Source organism: Silurus meridionalis, chromosome 24 (assembly GCF_014805685.1).
Source record: "Silurus meridionalis isolate SWU-2019-XX chromosome 24, ASM1480568v1, whole genome shotgun sequence".
Classification (NCBI taxonomy): domain Eukaryota; kingdom Metazoa; phylum Chordata; class Actinopteri; order Siluriformes; family Siluridae; genus Silurus; species Silurus meridionalis.
The window spans coordinates 10577016-10592929 of record NC_060907.1 but is presented as its reverse complement, the minus strand read 5'-3'; the positions used below and the strand labels follow the sequence as shown (position 1 = coordinate 10592929).

General features: G+C 36.7%; 1 protein-coding gene across 1 annotated transcript; it reads right to left on the bottom strand.

The window, feature by feature from the left end:
* Positions 1-461: 461 nt before the first annotated feature.
* Positions 462-15072, bottom strand: LOC124378615 (transmembrane protease serine 3). Its single transcript, XM_046838347.1, has 12 exons — positions 15001-15072; positions 13618-13915; positions 12933-13055; positions 11258-11381; positions 9521-9649; positions 9381-9427; positions 6889-7054; positions 6382-6551; positions 6094-6183; positions 3842-3969; positions 3249-3398; positions 462-874 (listed from the first exon to the last, which is right to left on the bottom strand). The coding sequence occupies exons 1-12, from the start codon at positions 15070-15072 to the stop codon at positions 851-853; spliced, it is 1521 nt and encodes a 506-aa protein (XP_046694303.1). The 3' UTR covers positions 462-850.
* Positions 15073-15914: the final 842 nt, after the last annotated feature.

Below are 15914 nucleotides of genomic sequence, written 5' to 3'. Positions count from 1 at the left end.
TGAAATTATGACATTTATTAATAAAAATATATTTTATATTTTGGGGGTTGGCGTCCGTTTATCGCGTTTTTTTGTTTATCGCGGGTAGTTTTGGAACGTAACTGGGGGATTACTGTACTTGCCCAGCCTGTGATTTTATTGCCTGGAAAGCTAATGAACTAGGCTATAAAAGAACGACTAGCACAATTCAAAACTAAAGTATGACAAGCTTGTTCGCTCAAAGCAGCACAATGTGACGACTCAATTTATACTCCTTTCTAACATGGCTGGTGTGAAATGAAACATTTTTTGTTATAAAAGCAAAGATGCTGCAAGAGACATCAATATCTGCAAAACACAAAAAAAAAAAAAAAAAACCAGCTTCTGGCATGATTTAGCCAAACTTTGACTTATAATTACTATCTCTTCCATACTGTTAGTTAGCTAGCAGGCTACTACATGGCTAATAATAACATGATTCATGCCAACCTCTGCTGTATGTCTGTACTCTCTCCTGAAAGACATTTTGTTTTTGTCTTTGATTCTACTACAAAAACTGGCAAGTGTTCAAGATCTGACCTTTAGTTATGAAGGAAAAAATAAATAGAAACAAATGTGTGGATGCAATAAATAAATATAGAAGTACAATATATTACTCATACATTTTAGGAACTTAAAACTATGCTAATACTCACATTTGCAGCACACAGCAAAACAGCTTTAGTGCTCATAAAGCATATAAAGTGGGATTGTGCCTCAGTTTAGCTTGTGTAACTGTTCCGTAAAACAGCCCAATCCATGTCAGAGTGCTGGTACACTTCCAACAGATGAAGAGATGAAGAGAATTTAGTGGTCTGTGCAGAAATGCTGCTCATATGATTTGTTCCTCTTCTTTCTAAGGGAAGAAAGAAGTATTTTATTGGCATGGGTCTGAGAGGTATTGTTTTTAAGTTGTTCACTTTTACAGGTCTAATCTAATTATTCAGGGAGTACACCAGTGTTTATCTAAACCCAGTCTTTATCAAGCATGCATTCTAAGGACAGATATTTTGATGGATTAAATTGGTATTTAACTGATGATTTTTTTTCTTTTTCAGAAACTATTGATCTTGAATTATTCACACACAACACTATCTAGAGTTTATACAAAATGATGCAAAAAAATACAGAAAACGTTTTGTAGGTTTGCAGGCAGAAACAAATTTTTGCTGGGAGAGTAAAACAGTCACACTTGTTTCTACGCTGACAGGAATTTTAACTCCGATAACTGTTCTTTACAACCGTGGAAAACAGAACAGCATCCCTGAAAACATGTCACATTGTACCCTTGAGGAAGATGGACCACAAACAGCAGAATACCACATTAGGTTTCACTCCTGACATCCAAGAATAGGAGTGTAAGTTGCACTGAATTTGAGATAACGACCAGATGGTGTTTAAAAAAATCAGCTGCAATCATGCGTAATTTGACTCTGAATATGAGAAATTTTCGATCAACTCTTATTGCAGATATACAGTATATATCCAAATGTGTGTGTGCCATCTGGTCATAAGTATGGAATGTACTTTTTGAACATTGCATTTAACATATAGTTCCTATTTGCTCTTATAATTCCCTCCACTCTTCTGAGAAGATGTTCCACTAGATTTTGAAGTGTGCTTATGGAGGTTTGTGCTCATTCAGATTCACGGGTGTTAGTAAAGTTGATGTTGGTGAGTTAAGGAGGCCTGGGGTGTAGTCAGAGTTTCAATATATCCCAAAGATGTTCAGCAGGTTTAAAGTCAGAGCTCTATAGTCAGGAGATCTTCCACTTCAACACATACAAAGCATGTCTTCATGGAGTTTGCTTTGTGCACAGGGGTATTGTCATGTTTAAACATGTTTCGGTCTTCTAGTTCAAGTAAATGGAAAATGTAATGCTACTACATCCAAAGACATCTGATATAATTGTGTGCCTTTAACTATGTGATAACATTTTCAGAAAGAACCACATGTGACTGGGAAAGTCAGGTGTCCCAGTTCTTCTGTCCATATAGTGTACATCGTCTACAGTCTACAGACATGGCTGCTTTTTTCTTGTACAACTTTGAAATATTTATTAAGAGTTGAGTAACTGCCTTAAGACATTTTGAATTTCTGTAAATTGGTTTTCTACTTTATTCTTAATTCAGGGTCAGAACCCTTGATCCTTGAGAACAGTATTATTGTGAACATTGGTGCAGATCATGAATCAGCACATTAACAACTAAAGTTTTAAACGGCAGACTGAGAAAATGTACATTATTTTTTATTTATTTAATGTTATTCCACATCTATTGCATTTTCTGTATTTACTGAATGTCCACTTTCCTATTTTACATCAAAGCTGTGCAGTTTATTATGTCTATTACTGACCACTACAAACTGAGCATATTAAAAGTCGGTATCAGTGCTTGGAAGAGTTGTGACTAAACTGCAGCTGTCAGCCAGGCCAACTGGGACAGAGAGCGAGTAGCATGATAAATTTGGAAGAGGGGAAGGAGAATCAATTTCAGCTGCCATCATATGAAAGACAGCAATAACTCATGCTGTCCAGGCTAGCTCACTCAAGGCCCCTGAGACACCCACAAACGTGTTTAACTTTCATCTGTCTGCTCAGCCATGTGGCAAACACTTAACTACTGTTCTCATGTTGCTTGTCTACTGAAGAACTCACTTTGCGTTTAGTTTCTTTGTTTTTTTCTTTGTCATTATGGTCTATAGTATTTGTTCACATGGCTTGTATTATGCAGTTTGGACACTTCCAAGTGTAACACTTTAATTTTGGAAACTAAGATGTAAGAGTACACTGTGTTCTAGTTAAAAGATTTGAACAAAAGTTGTGTTTGAAACAAGAACATAAGACCTAAAAAATTAATTATTTTACATTTGTGTAAGAAGTTTCCAGTGTCTTTGAATACTGTTATAATAGTATGTTTATAGTATGAATGTAATTGATAAAGGGTGAACTTGTTTCAATGATTTTTCATGCATTCAATGCAACTATATACTTATTTAAGGTGGTACTGGTTGACAAATAAACAATAGTTTATAGCATAGGCAAATTCTCTAAAATACATATTGGAAATTAAAATGCTTTGGGTCATCCTTGGATACTGTCAGTGTCAGAGGGGAAAATGTAGTGCAAATATATTTTGGGCCATCACACAATAACAAAATTGACATTTTCATTAGTCAGTATAGGAAGTATAAAGCTATAAAGAATATATAAAGCTGTCCTCAGTCTTACCTCCATAGTCTGGTGTATCCATGGAAGAGCGTAGGTTACACTGGTGTAAACTCCTGGGTTGTTCAGTTTTCCACAGCCCTGAGCCCAGCTTGCTGCTCCTGCCAGCTTCCACACAGAGCCTTGACAGGCCAGTGGACCCCCACTGTCCCCCTAACAAACATGTACATCCATATAATTTATTATATAGATATGTTTCAATAAAACAGATCTATTTTAATTGAATATTGTTAGTAGACTTTGAACAGATGCAAATGTTAAATGGAGGGTTAGGGTTAGGGTTAGGGTTTGAAAAGAAATGAAAACAAACAATTGCACATATAAAGTACAGGCTATAACGAGTAACCAGGGACAAAATTGTCAATTTAAAGTAACCACAAATCTGCTTCAGTTCTCTTAGCAATTTCTCTAAGGTAATTTGTATTTTATTATTCTAATGAAACAAATATTTGAACATTACTGTATATGCAATATATTGGCTTTAAGTAACTGTTATATTAGGGGTTTATATGTGAAATATTTATATATGCCTAATGAAACACTATAAATGCTTGCTTGTCTTAGTTATTATCACACCTGTCATGCGGTTATCATACCTGGCATGTTCCTGCTCCACCTGACAGATACCCAGCACATATGTTCCACGCTGAAAGTCCTGGGATTCCACATTCTTCAATAGAGAGGAGAGGAACCAGAGCAGAGTGTAGCGCCACACTTACCTCTCCTATACAAACAGTATTTAAAGATGCTTTAACAGCTAAATTTACCAAAATTATTTTCTTAGACTAGTAAACAACCTATAAATAAGAATTATTTATATATACAGTGGGGAAAATAAGTATTTGAACACCCTGTTTTTTTGCAAGTTCTCCCACTTAGAAATCATGGAGGGGTCTGAAATTGTCATCGTAGGTGCATGTCCACTGTGAGAGACATAATCTACAAGAAAATCCAGGAATCACAATGTATGATTTTTTTAACTATTTATTTGTATAATACAGCTAAAAATAAGTATTTGAACACCTGAGAAAGTCAATGTTAATATTTGGTACAGTAGCCTTTGTTTGCAATTACAGAAGTCAAACGTTTCCTGTAGATTTTCACCAGGTTTGCACACACTGCAGGAGGGAATTTGGCCCACTCCTCCACACAGATCTTCTTTTGATCAGTCAGGTTTCTGGCCTGTCGCTGAGAAACACAGAGTTTGAGCTCCTTTCAAAGATTCTCTATTGTGTTTAGGTCTGGAGACTGGCTAGGCCACGCCAGAACCTTGATATGCTTCTTACAGAGCCACTCCTTGGTTATCCTGGCTGTGTGCTTTGGGTCATTGTCATGTTGGAAGACCCAGCCTCGACCCATCTACAATGCTCTAACTGAGGGAAGGAGGTTGTTCCCCAAAATCTCACAATACATGGCCCCGGTCATCCTCTCCTTAAAACAGTGCAGTCGCCCTGTCCCATGTGCAGAAAAACACCCCCAAAGCATGATGCTACCACCCTCCTGCTCTACAGTAGGGATAGTGTTCTTGGGATGGTACTCATCATTCTTCTTCCTCCAAACACGTTTAGTGGAATTATGACCCAAAAGTTATATTTTGGTCTCATCTGACCACATGACTTTCTCCCAGGACTCCTCTGGATCATCCAAATGGTCATTGGCAAACTTAAGACGTGCCTGGACATGTGCTGGTTTAAGCAGGGGAACCTTCCGTGCCATGCATGATTTCAAACCATGACGTCTTAGTGTATTACCAACAGTAACCTTGGAAACGGTGGTCCCAGCTCTTTTCAGGTCATTGACCAGCTCCTCCCGTGTAGTTCTGGGCTGATTTCTCACCTTCCTTAGGATCATTGAGACCCCACGAGGTGACATCTTGCATGGAGCCCCAGTCCAAGAGAGATTGACAGTCATGTTTAGCTTCTTCCATTTTCTAATGATTGCTCCAACAGTGGACCTTTTTTCACCAAGCTGCTTGGCAATTTCCCCGTAGCCCTTTCCAGCCTTGTGGAGGTGTACAATTTTGTCTCTAGTGTCTTTGGACAGCTCTTTGGTCTTGGCCATGTTAGTAGTTGGATTCTTATTGATTGTATGGGGTGGACAGGTGTCTTTATGCAGCTAACGATCTCAAACAGGTGCATCTAATTTAGGATAATAAATGTAGTGGAGGTGGACATTTTAAAGGCAGACTAACAGGTCTTTGAGGGTCAGAATTCTAACTGATAGACAGGTGTTCAAATACTTATTTGCAGCTGTATCATACAAATAAATAGTTTAAAAAATTATATATTGTGATTTCTGGATTTTTTTTTTAGATTATGTCTCTCACAGTGGACTTGCACCTACGATGACAATTTCAGACCCCTCCATGATTTCTAAGTGAGAGAACTTGCAAAATAGCAGGGTGTTCAAATACTTATTTTCCTCACTTTAATTAAGACTTAGAGAAAAGAAAATCCACTTTACACAAGTTTCCATTTACCCCAAAATTAGTAAAGCAATAAAAAAAGGTTTATGGTCCAACATTTACTTCTACTGTTTCCAGTTTGGTGCTAGACTGTGTTTAAGAAGAGAAATGTCCTGTTTCTACAACATGGCTGCCTTCATGTGAAGGTTTAAGACCACACTAAGTCATACTGTCTAAATCACATCTTCAAGACTGTATGACATTTTTAAAGAACTAAATGCTGATATTTTCCGAAAAGATTGAGGCTGAGATCGATTTGTATTAGTAGCACATGGCTGATTTACTACAATTAGTGTATGTCATATACTGTATATCGAAAAGAATTCTTTCCTGCTCCCTGAAAATCAGAGTCTTTTTAAATGTAAAGTATTAACAAGAACTCACCCCTTACTTTTGTGGCTCCCCATCCTGATATCCAGCACATGGAACTGAATCCTTCATCGTAATTAGGCAGACAGATAGGCTGTATTTGACCTGACAGGCAGAAGTAAACACTTTCTATCAGGTACTGAGTAGGAACGGATCAACTCATTCAGTAAGGTGAAAGATTGTACAGAACATGCTGTTCAATACATTTCATGTTTAGCAATGATCAGTGAAAGCATCCTGACCTGTAACGATATTCAAGAGCAGAGATTTTATTAGGTTCTAAAATAAGAAGCAAGCCCTTACCATTGAATGAGAGTGGCTGCTTTAGTCTAACGAGAGCGATATCATAACTGAGGCTTTCTGGATGATATGCACTATTGAAGAAGATTTTCATCACAGAGAAATCTGCTGCTCCACTCACAGGCTGCTCTGTGATGCCCACCCGAACCGTCCATAAATTTGGATTTGCAAAGCTATAACACAAGAGAAAGGAATTGTTGTTTTCAGAATTTCAAATAATAAGGTGTATTATTCAGTGACTACATGCAAATAAAATCCTGTACATTTGAGCGAACCCCCTTGTTAGAACAAAGGTGCAAAATACTGCTGTGTAAATATATATTACTGTACAGTTGCTGATTTTCTGATTAGAATTAATCTCACACTGGTGATTCATTATCAGCAACTATAAGAGCTTAGATATTTGAGTGAGCAGGTAGACTACATGCATTAAAACCTTTGGAAAACTCTGGACTCATAAACCTTAACTACAGATTTAGCGTAGGTGTTGGTGTGTGTGGTGGTACTTACCCATATACACAGTGTGCTGCAGTAACTATCCACTGGTTGGTTATTAGGGATCCTCCACAGAGAAACAGGTTTTGGTACTGCAAACTGACCTGCCACGGGTACTGCCCAGAGAAAGATAGATTTCCCCCAACAATCCGGGTCCTGAAACCAGGTCTGGTACCACACTCTACACAGATAGGACAATTGTTATACAACTTTTGGTGAAGAGTGTCGCTCATTCAAAATGAACTAATAATATGTACAGTTGTGTTCAAAATTATTCAACCCCCAATGCTGTAAATGGTTTTAGGGAATTTAGTGTACATTTGTAATTGTATTCAGAATGAAATCCTACAAGGACTTCTTAAAGAACCATATGCAACTAAAATGACATCAATTAGTTTTGTAATACAGTAGTAAAGGTTTTTTTTGTGAATTCTTCATTGACATAATTATTCAACCCCTTAAAGACTACCACTCTGAAGAACAGAGGTTCAATGAAGTGTTTTCAATCAGGTATTGAAAACACCTGTGGATATCAGGGAGCAGCAATAAAGCCTAATAAGCACCAATTAGGCAGCTTTAAAATGACTGTGATACTCAGCTCCTTCTAGACATTTACTGGTGTGGTTACAAACATGGTGAGGTCAAGAGAATGGTCCAGGAAGACAAGAGAACAGGTGATTACTCTTCACAGGAAGGGCAATGGCTATAAGAAGATTGCAAAGATGTTAAACATACCAAGAGACACCATAGGAAGCATCATTCGCAAATTCAAGGCAAAGGGCACTGTTGAAACGCTACCTGGTCGTGGCAGAAAGAAGATGCTGACTTCGACTGCTGTGCGCTACCTGAAGCGTAGAGTGGAGAAAAGTCCCCGTGTGACTGCTGAGGAACTGAGAAAAGATTTGTCAGATGTGGGTACTGAAGTTTCTGCTCAGACAATACGGCGCACCCTGCGTAATGAAGGCCTCCATGCCAGAACTCCCAGGCGCACCCCCTTGCTGTCCCCAAAGAATAAGAAGAGTCAACTGCAGTATGCCAAAAGTCATGTGGACAAACCACAGAAGTTTTGGGATAGTGTTCTGTGGACTGATGAAACAAAATTAGAACTGTTTGGGCCCATGGATCAACGCTATGTTTGGAGGAGGAAGAACAAGGCCTATGAAGAAAAGAACACCTTGCCTACTGTGAAGCATGGCGGGGGGTCAATCATGCTTTGGGGCTGTTTTGCTTCTGCAGGTACTGGGAAGCTTCAGCGTGTGCAAGGTACCATGAATTCTCTTCAGTACCAGGAGATATTGGATGACAATGTGATGCAGTCCGTCACAAACCTGAGGCTTGGAAGGCGTTGGACCTTTCAACAGGACAATGATCCCAAGCATACCTCCAAGTCCACTAGAGCATGGTTGCAGATTAAAGGCTGGAACATTTTGAAGTGGCCATCGCAGTCACCAGACTTAAATCCGATTGAGAACCTCTGGTGGGACTTAAAGAAAGCAGTTGCAGTGCAAGCCTAAGAATGTGACTGAACTGGAGGCTTTTGCCCATGATGAATGGCGAAGATACCCGTAGATCGCTGCAAGACACTTGTGTCAAGCTATGCTTCACGTTTAAAAGCTGTTATTACTGTAAAAGGATGTTGTACTAAGTACTAAGATTGAATGTCACTTGGGGGTTGAATAAAACTGATAATGATGTGAGCTCAGAAAAGACATTTGTGGTTATTTCATTATAAATGTTATGTTATATTTGTCTGACCTACACGTGCCTCTTTGATTTAATTGTAAGCAGGATGACTGAATGATCATAATCAATGTCAAACCGACCAAAACAATCAATTTCAGTGGGGGTTGAATAATTTTGAACACAACTGTATGCTACACTGGAAAAAAGTATTGGGACACCTTACATTTCCAGTCATATGTGGTTCTTCCCCAAACTGTTACTACACTGTTGGATGCACACACATGTATAGGATGTCTTTGTATGTGGTAGAAATAAAAATTTCTTTGAACTAGGAGACCCAAACCTGCTCCAGCATGACGATGCCCTGTGCACAAAGCCAGCACTATGAAAATATGATTTACATTGGTTTACATTAGTTTAAGATCTTGAGTGGCCTCCTATAGAGCTCTGACTTCAACCCTGCTGAACATTGCTGACTCCATCCCAGGCCTCCTCAACCCACATCAGCACTTGACGTTACTGAATGAGCACAAATCTCCTCTAACATACTAAAAAAAATATGGTGGATCATCTTCCCAGAGGAGTGGAGGCTGTTATAACAGCAAATACGGATTGTAATGGGACGTTCAAAAAGCACATACAAAGTACAAATGTTTGTCCAACAGTGTAATTAGTATTGTGGTTACTGAATTATTTGGGGTTACTCTATTTAATATGAACCACTATAACTATAACGATATAACTGGAAGCTAGTTATAGAGGCACTCTAGCCCACATAATAAATTAGCCTTAAAGGCGCACATACATAAACACACTGATCTCACCTATACATTTAAGAACCGTGAGCAACCCAGATGTGCATCCAACCGTTCTGGAGAAACAGTAAATTTTTTTTGTGGTAAAATATTTTTGAATACATTTAATCCTTATGACTCGTGTTGTAACGTAGTAAATTAGGATGTACCTGAGAATGGAGCTGTTGTGAATTTTGAAGGTTTGGTGATGTATCGGAAAGCGGGAACTTATCGACACTATGCTTTTCTTGAACGCTGACTCGACAGAAGAGAAAGGAATCGAAGTGGAATTCACATAACTGCAGAAAGACAGGATCATTTGAGAATAAGTACATTGAACATATAACTCTATTTGACAGCATTTTGATTGACACATTTAATATAAAAATGCATAATAATTCAGGAACTCTCATTAGTTGTATGCAGCTGTCTTCAGGCACTGTAAGTAGGAGGTTGAATAGAAGCAAATCAACTTTTGCTTGTGTTTGGTACCGTAATGCTTGCGTGAAAGCAATGAACCACAAATGCATTGTTTAATGGAAAAATTAAAATAAACAATTTTTAATTTTAAATGGAACAGAAGAACAAAAAGCTGTTGATGGATAAAATAAACATCTTGACCTACTTCTGGAGTGAACGTGTTTGCCATGGTTTTCTCCTTCATTTAATGCCAGACTGAGTTTAATAGGATTAATGAACCAGTTAATGGTGGCTTTGGGGATAAAATGACTGTATTATGCCGACACACATACTGTACACACACACAAACTAAGAAATACAGAAGGAAACCTCAGGAAGAGAAAGTGCCATAAAGAGGAATCCCTGTTTGGAGTTAAAATGTTTTAATTAGAAACATTTGGAAAAAGCAAGACTCAGCTGGAGAAACCCAACCTGGGACTGTCATTGTGTTTGGAGGTGTGACTGTTTGGTTTGTCTTCCAAGAAATAGATCCATACATCTAAATAAGAACAATGTCATGGGAACTGCAGAAACACGGCTGCTCAGTGTGTTAAATGCCACCTTATCAGTGCTTGATAACTCCTTATAAGATTGGTTTGTTTCTTTTGTATCAGATTTCCTGATACAAACTGCTAGGACACTAAAATCACTTCATATTACAGAAAGAGGTTTGTTGTATTATTTGGAACAATTATAGGACACTTGTTGTTCAGTGATTAAGAATCTTAGCTAGTATTTAAACTCTTATGGATCCTAAATTATTTCAAAACAGCCACTGGTGGGCTTAGTGATGGATAATGATGGGACTATACTGGCTCCTGGTCACTAGGGGGCCTTTGAAGAGCATAAATATCAAGTGAAAACTTTAACAGAAAAACAAAGAATTGAAAGCAGCTCTGAAATATTATTGGTCTGAATTAGTAACCAATGAGCAGTGAGCTTTTAATTTAAACTAGATAATTGGATAACAGAATGAAAAACATGGATAACAATGTCCCGGGTGAGTGTATTGGTGAAAAGAAAATGTACAAAATATTCTACTTGACTGGGATATAAAAGCTTTAAGCTTAATTGGGCCAAAGAAGAATAAACATGCATGGATCTGAGTTTTTTTGCTGATTAGTTTGTGTGGTAAAAAAAAAAAAAAAAAGAAAGAATAAAGAAGCCAATCTCTCATATTTTAATCAACTGCAGAACAACAAGGCTGCTGAATACTCATATTGGAGGTATAAAGTGTATTACGTGTGTTGGATTGTGGGATGTAGCAGTCAGGAGTCTATTCATTTTTCATGCTTAGCAGTGTGCTAAATGTTATATATCATGGAATAAGGTTGATATATATATAAAAAATGCTTTATCTAAAAAACTCTACACTTAACATTGCATAGTTGAAAGTATAGTTTTCTACACTTGGGACCATTTGCCTTGCTTTGCATTCGCTACTGCACCTGTTGTATCCGAGCTGTTTGCAGGCAGAAAATCCCAGACTGGCACTCCAGTTCTCCCAGCACACCGAGCTCCATATTCCTTTACTGTGAATCTGCAGGATGGAGTGCCTCCCACTCACACGCACTAATGAAAGCAGAGATGAAAAATGGTGGTAGTTAAAAGGACAGCAGGTATGTAAGAGCCTCCTACATGACTCACATATTTCTTATATTATTGTGGTAAAAGATGTGTAAACTATATATATATATATATATATATATATATATATATATATATATATATATATATATATATATAGTTCATCCTTTTAGCATTCCCTTCAAAGCCTCACTTACAAAAAAAACAAGCACTAGATGAAGCTTTCTCATTTCAAACATGGCGATAGATGCGTTTTTATTAGGATTAGTGGTGGTTGACATTTTCTTTAATTTATAAAGCCTGTAGCTCCATTAGATGTTCGTCTCTGAACTCATGTTGCATTCTGCATGCTTTATATTTTTTAATCTTCACTTTGAAAAACATTACAGAAAAACATTAAAGTATTCTAATATAACGTATTCTAACAAGCAAATCCAGACTCATTTCAGTTATCTCATTAACCTTTTTAAACTGAATCCTACCCCCTTTTGTCACTTTTAATATGTTCATCATTTGTGCACTTACTGTGTAGCTGAAGTAGCTCTGACTACAGCAGTGAGGACTGAATTACTAAATTGCACCTACCTAAACAGTTTCGACTAATTGTTTGTGCAAGTTGAAGTCATAAAGATATGTATCTAGGGAGCAAGGTAATACAGAAAATTCATTAAAAAAGCTAATTAAAATAGACTAATAGACTGAGTAAATTCAGTTTACTACTGTATTGTGAGAGCAGTTAGAACATTAAGTCTGAAACAGGCTTTAAATCATTTAACTTTAGTACATTAACGCCTTTATTTACTGTATGTGTTTCTGTGTGTGTGTCTGTGTCTGTGTGTGTCTATGTGTGTGTGTGTGTGTGTGTGTGTGTGTGTGTGTGTGTGTGTGTGTGTGTGTGTGTGTGCTCACCACAGTTGAGTTCATCTTCCCCCTGGCCACAGTCTTTGACTCCATCACAGACAGCAGATCTTCTGATACACTTATTTGAAGACACACAGCGGAATTTTCCAGTGCAACTCAAACCCACTATAAAAAAAAGCACAAATAAATCACTTTTCTTTTCTTTTCTTTTTTCTTTCTTTTCCTTTTTCTTTCTTTTCTTTCTTTCTTTCTTTTTGTTCTTTTCTTTATTTTCTTTTCTTTTCCTTTTCTTTCTTTTCTTTCTTTTCTTTCTTTTCTTTTCTTTTCCTTTCCTTTTTCTTTTCTTTTCCTTTTCTTTCTTTTCTTTCTTTTCTTTCTTTTCTTTCTTTTCTTTTCCTTTCCTTTTCTTTTCTTTCTTTCTTTCTTTCTTTTACTTTTCTTTTCCTATATTTTCATTTATTTTCCTATCTTATCTTCTTTTCGTCCTTTATCTCATACATGCATCTATGTCGCAAAATACAGACATTTTGAATGAATTACCAATTTAAAATAAAAATTAAATTCACTTTGCTCCTTAAATGTCAGACAGTTCTGCTTAATCACAGGGTGTAGATCATTAAATATTCATAGTCCTAAGACACCAAAGAGTGTCTTTCACAGGGAAGTCACACTCACCGCCAAGTCCAATTCCTAGAACCAGAGTCAGTGCGATTAACAAACAAATGATTATCAGTAGTATCAGCAGCTTGCGTGGTATGTCTGACCAGCACATGAACCGAGAGTCTGACAGGTCTTCTCCTTCAGACAGATACAAAAAGAAATTCAAATATGTTTTAAAAGGGTTCAAAACCACTTATGCCTCGTACACTTCTATGTCACAACAAAGGATACTCTTATCCTGGAATAGTACATATTAGTACATACTTCCTAAACTTAATAATACAATAAGCAATATGATTTATTTTTATTTTTCAATATTACTGGCTATTTGTACTACTTTACAATGTGTTTAAAAAGTATTATTAGGGTTTTTTGTTGTTATTTGTATCATTAAATACCGCCTTGTTTAAAATTTGCTTGACATATAAATAATTTGTCTATATATGACAGGAATTTAAAACAAAAACACTTTTAATGAAAAATGTGCCAGCTATCATTCTTTTCATATTCATGAGTTAAAGTTTTATTTCAAACCATTTTATACCATATAAGATAATAATGGCAAAATCGTATTAAGTTATATATACGTAATTGGATAAGTAAATATAAAGCTGCAAAAACAATCATATAAATATAAAGTACAAAGCACACTATAAGTCCCTTTGTTTTACACAGAGTACCAAAAGTCCATTTCACATACCATGAACAAAGGGCCGCACTTTAATGATGGACGTCCGATGTGAAATATAAGAGGTCTTAATGGTGCGTGTATTGTAGATGGGGAGAGGATGCGATGCCTCAGAAGGCAGGCCAACAGGAACATGTGGGTCATGGGTGTTGGGGTCGAAGTTCTGCGAGGGTCTGGAAGTCCGCCAGCCATCTACTGAACTGCTGAAGGGGCTCACGTAGATCACACTGGGGGTCCTGATGTTCGGTAGGTCCTCACTCTCTGTATCTGCCTCAAACTGACCTGACTCTACCACTTCCTTAGCAGAGGTCTGGAATGTGATCAGGTGTGTATATTAGTGGCAAGGAATGTGAGTGTAAACTATTAACACTACTGGGTCTAAATGTCCTCATAATTGTTGTCACCAAACCTAATGTTTTCTTTTATAGATCAATCACCAGGTTTAATGTGAGGCAACATATATTACAGATCTATTTGGTTGAATCCAACTGTATACATGATGCCTAGATGTGGAAAGCAATATAATTATTCACGTTTTTATGTGAAAATATGGCATTTTGACTGAATCATGAATCTACATGAGAACAGCTATTAACATTCATTCCCTTCACTGTCTTACTTTTTCTTTTCTTTAAGTCAATAAGGCAGAAAAAAACAGTCTGAAATGCAGGATATAGCAGTCTCTTTACTTTTTCTTTTTTAAATGCCACACATATGATTGGTACAAAACCCAGACACCGAAGATTCATTTAAAAAATAATAAATAAACATTTCATCACAGATATTTATCAGAGTATAAAGAGTGCATAAATCGCCACTACTGTCAGAACAGCAGTTATGAAAAAAAAGAATCAACACCTGACCAATCAAAATCAACAATTTTATAGTGTTGTGGTAATAAATAAAGGATAATAACCTGGTTTGTGAGTGGAACCTTTTTGTTTTTAATATAAAATTCATGCTGTTTTATATTGTTTGTTGTGGAAAAAACAGTTAATAAGTTTACAAGATTTTTGCAATAATGATTTATACAAGTGATAACCTAAAGAATAGTGTCATTAAATACCCTTGTGCAGGTCAACTTTGCGTAAAATTTTTGTTTTCATAGAAACACGTGTCAATATGCAATTTGGTATGTAATTATAATGGATGGAATTAAAACATACATGTATTTAGAATTATCCATTTAAAGTCACATTTGTTTTAAATTGAGGGACGTATTCTCACTACACTGCATCATCAAATGAATTCCTTTTTATGATTTTTCTTCGATTCTTACACCTATTTTATCTCATTGAGATTTAGTTGATTTACAAACAGAGTATTTTTGTATTTGCTTATTCTATTGTTGAAACACTTTTGCTTAAAAAAATTGTAGAATTTTCTTTTTCTTACCTTGCCCACCGAATTTTCTCTCTTTGTGGCAGTCTCCTGTTGTTCTCCTGTTTCCTTTTCGGTGTAAGCCATCATTTTTATTTCATCCTATCATATCTGAAGAAAGGAGTCGGAATGAAATGAAATGATCGGCTAAGGCTTTTCGATGTAGATTTCAATCTTCACTGTCATTCTGCAAAAAAAACAAAAACAAACAAAAACAAAAACCAGGCCACAGCTTAAGACCAAAAGGTTCCCATAAATGCATCTGATAATAATCTACTCATTATTTTAATCCTATAATACAGTGAATTGAATCTAATGTATTAAGAGTTAAATGATCATCTAACTGACTACTTTTCTGTAAAAAACTCCACTCTCTTCTCTCTCTCTCTCTCTCCCTCTCTCTCTCTCCCACACACACCTTTTCAGTAACTCAATGAGACATATGATCAAGTGAGCAGCAGCCTGTAATACCACTACAGCTGTGGGTCAGATATCCTGGCAATGTGTTGTCTTCATTACTCCGATTACACCAGAGAAGTTACAGGTGGAGCAGAACGCAAGCCTCCTGCCAGCAAAAGAGCCCAAGCATGAAAAGGTCAGCCCATGAGGCGAAAGGTCATCTCTTTAAAAAATTTCATTTATTTCTGTTAGCCATCATGTTGATTTTAGCGATAAATAATTAATCAGGAAGAGGCATGTTAAGATATATATAATGATAAGAATATTAGAAATGGTTGCACAGATAATGCAATGTATAAAAGTGTCTTTTTCTTCTTCTTCTTTCGGCTTCTCCCATTAGGGGTCGCCACAGCGGATCGTCGCAATGTATAAAAGTGTAGTGAGGTTATACAGTATATTGAAAAGTATATGCATTATTTTGTTTCTTCCTTTAGATGTATAAGACATTATACTTTTTTTTATATAAATGG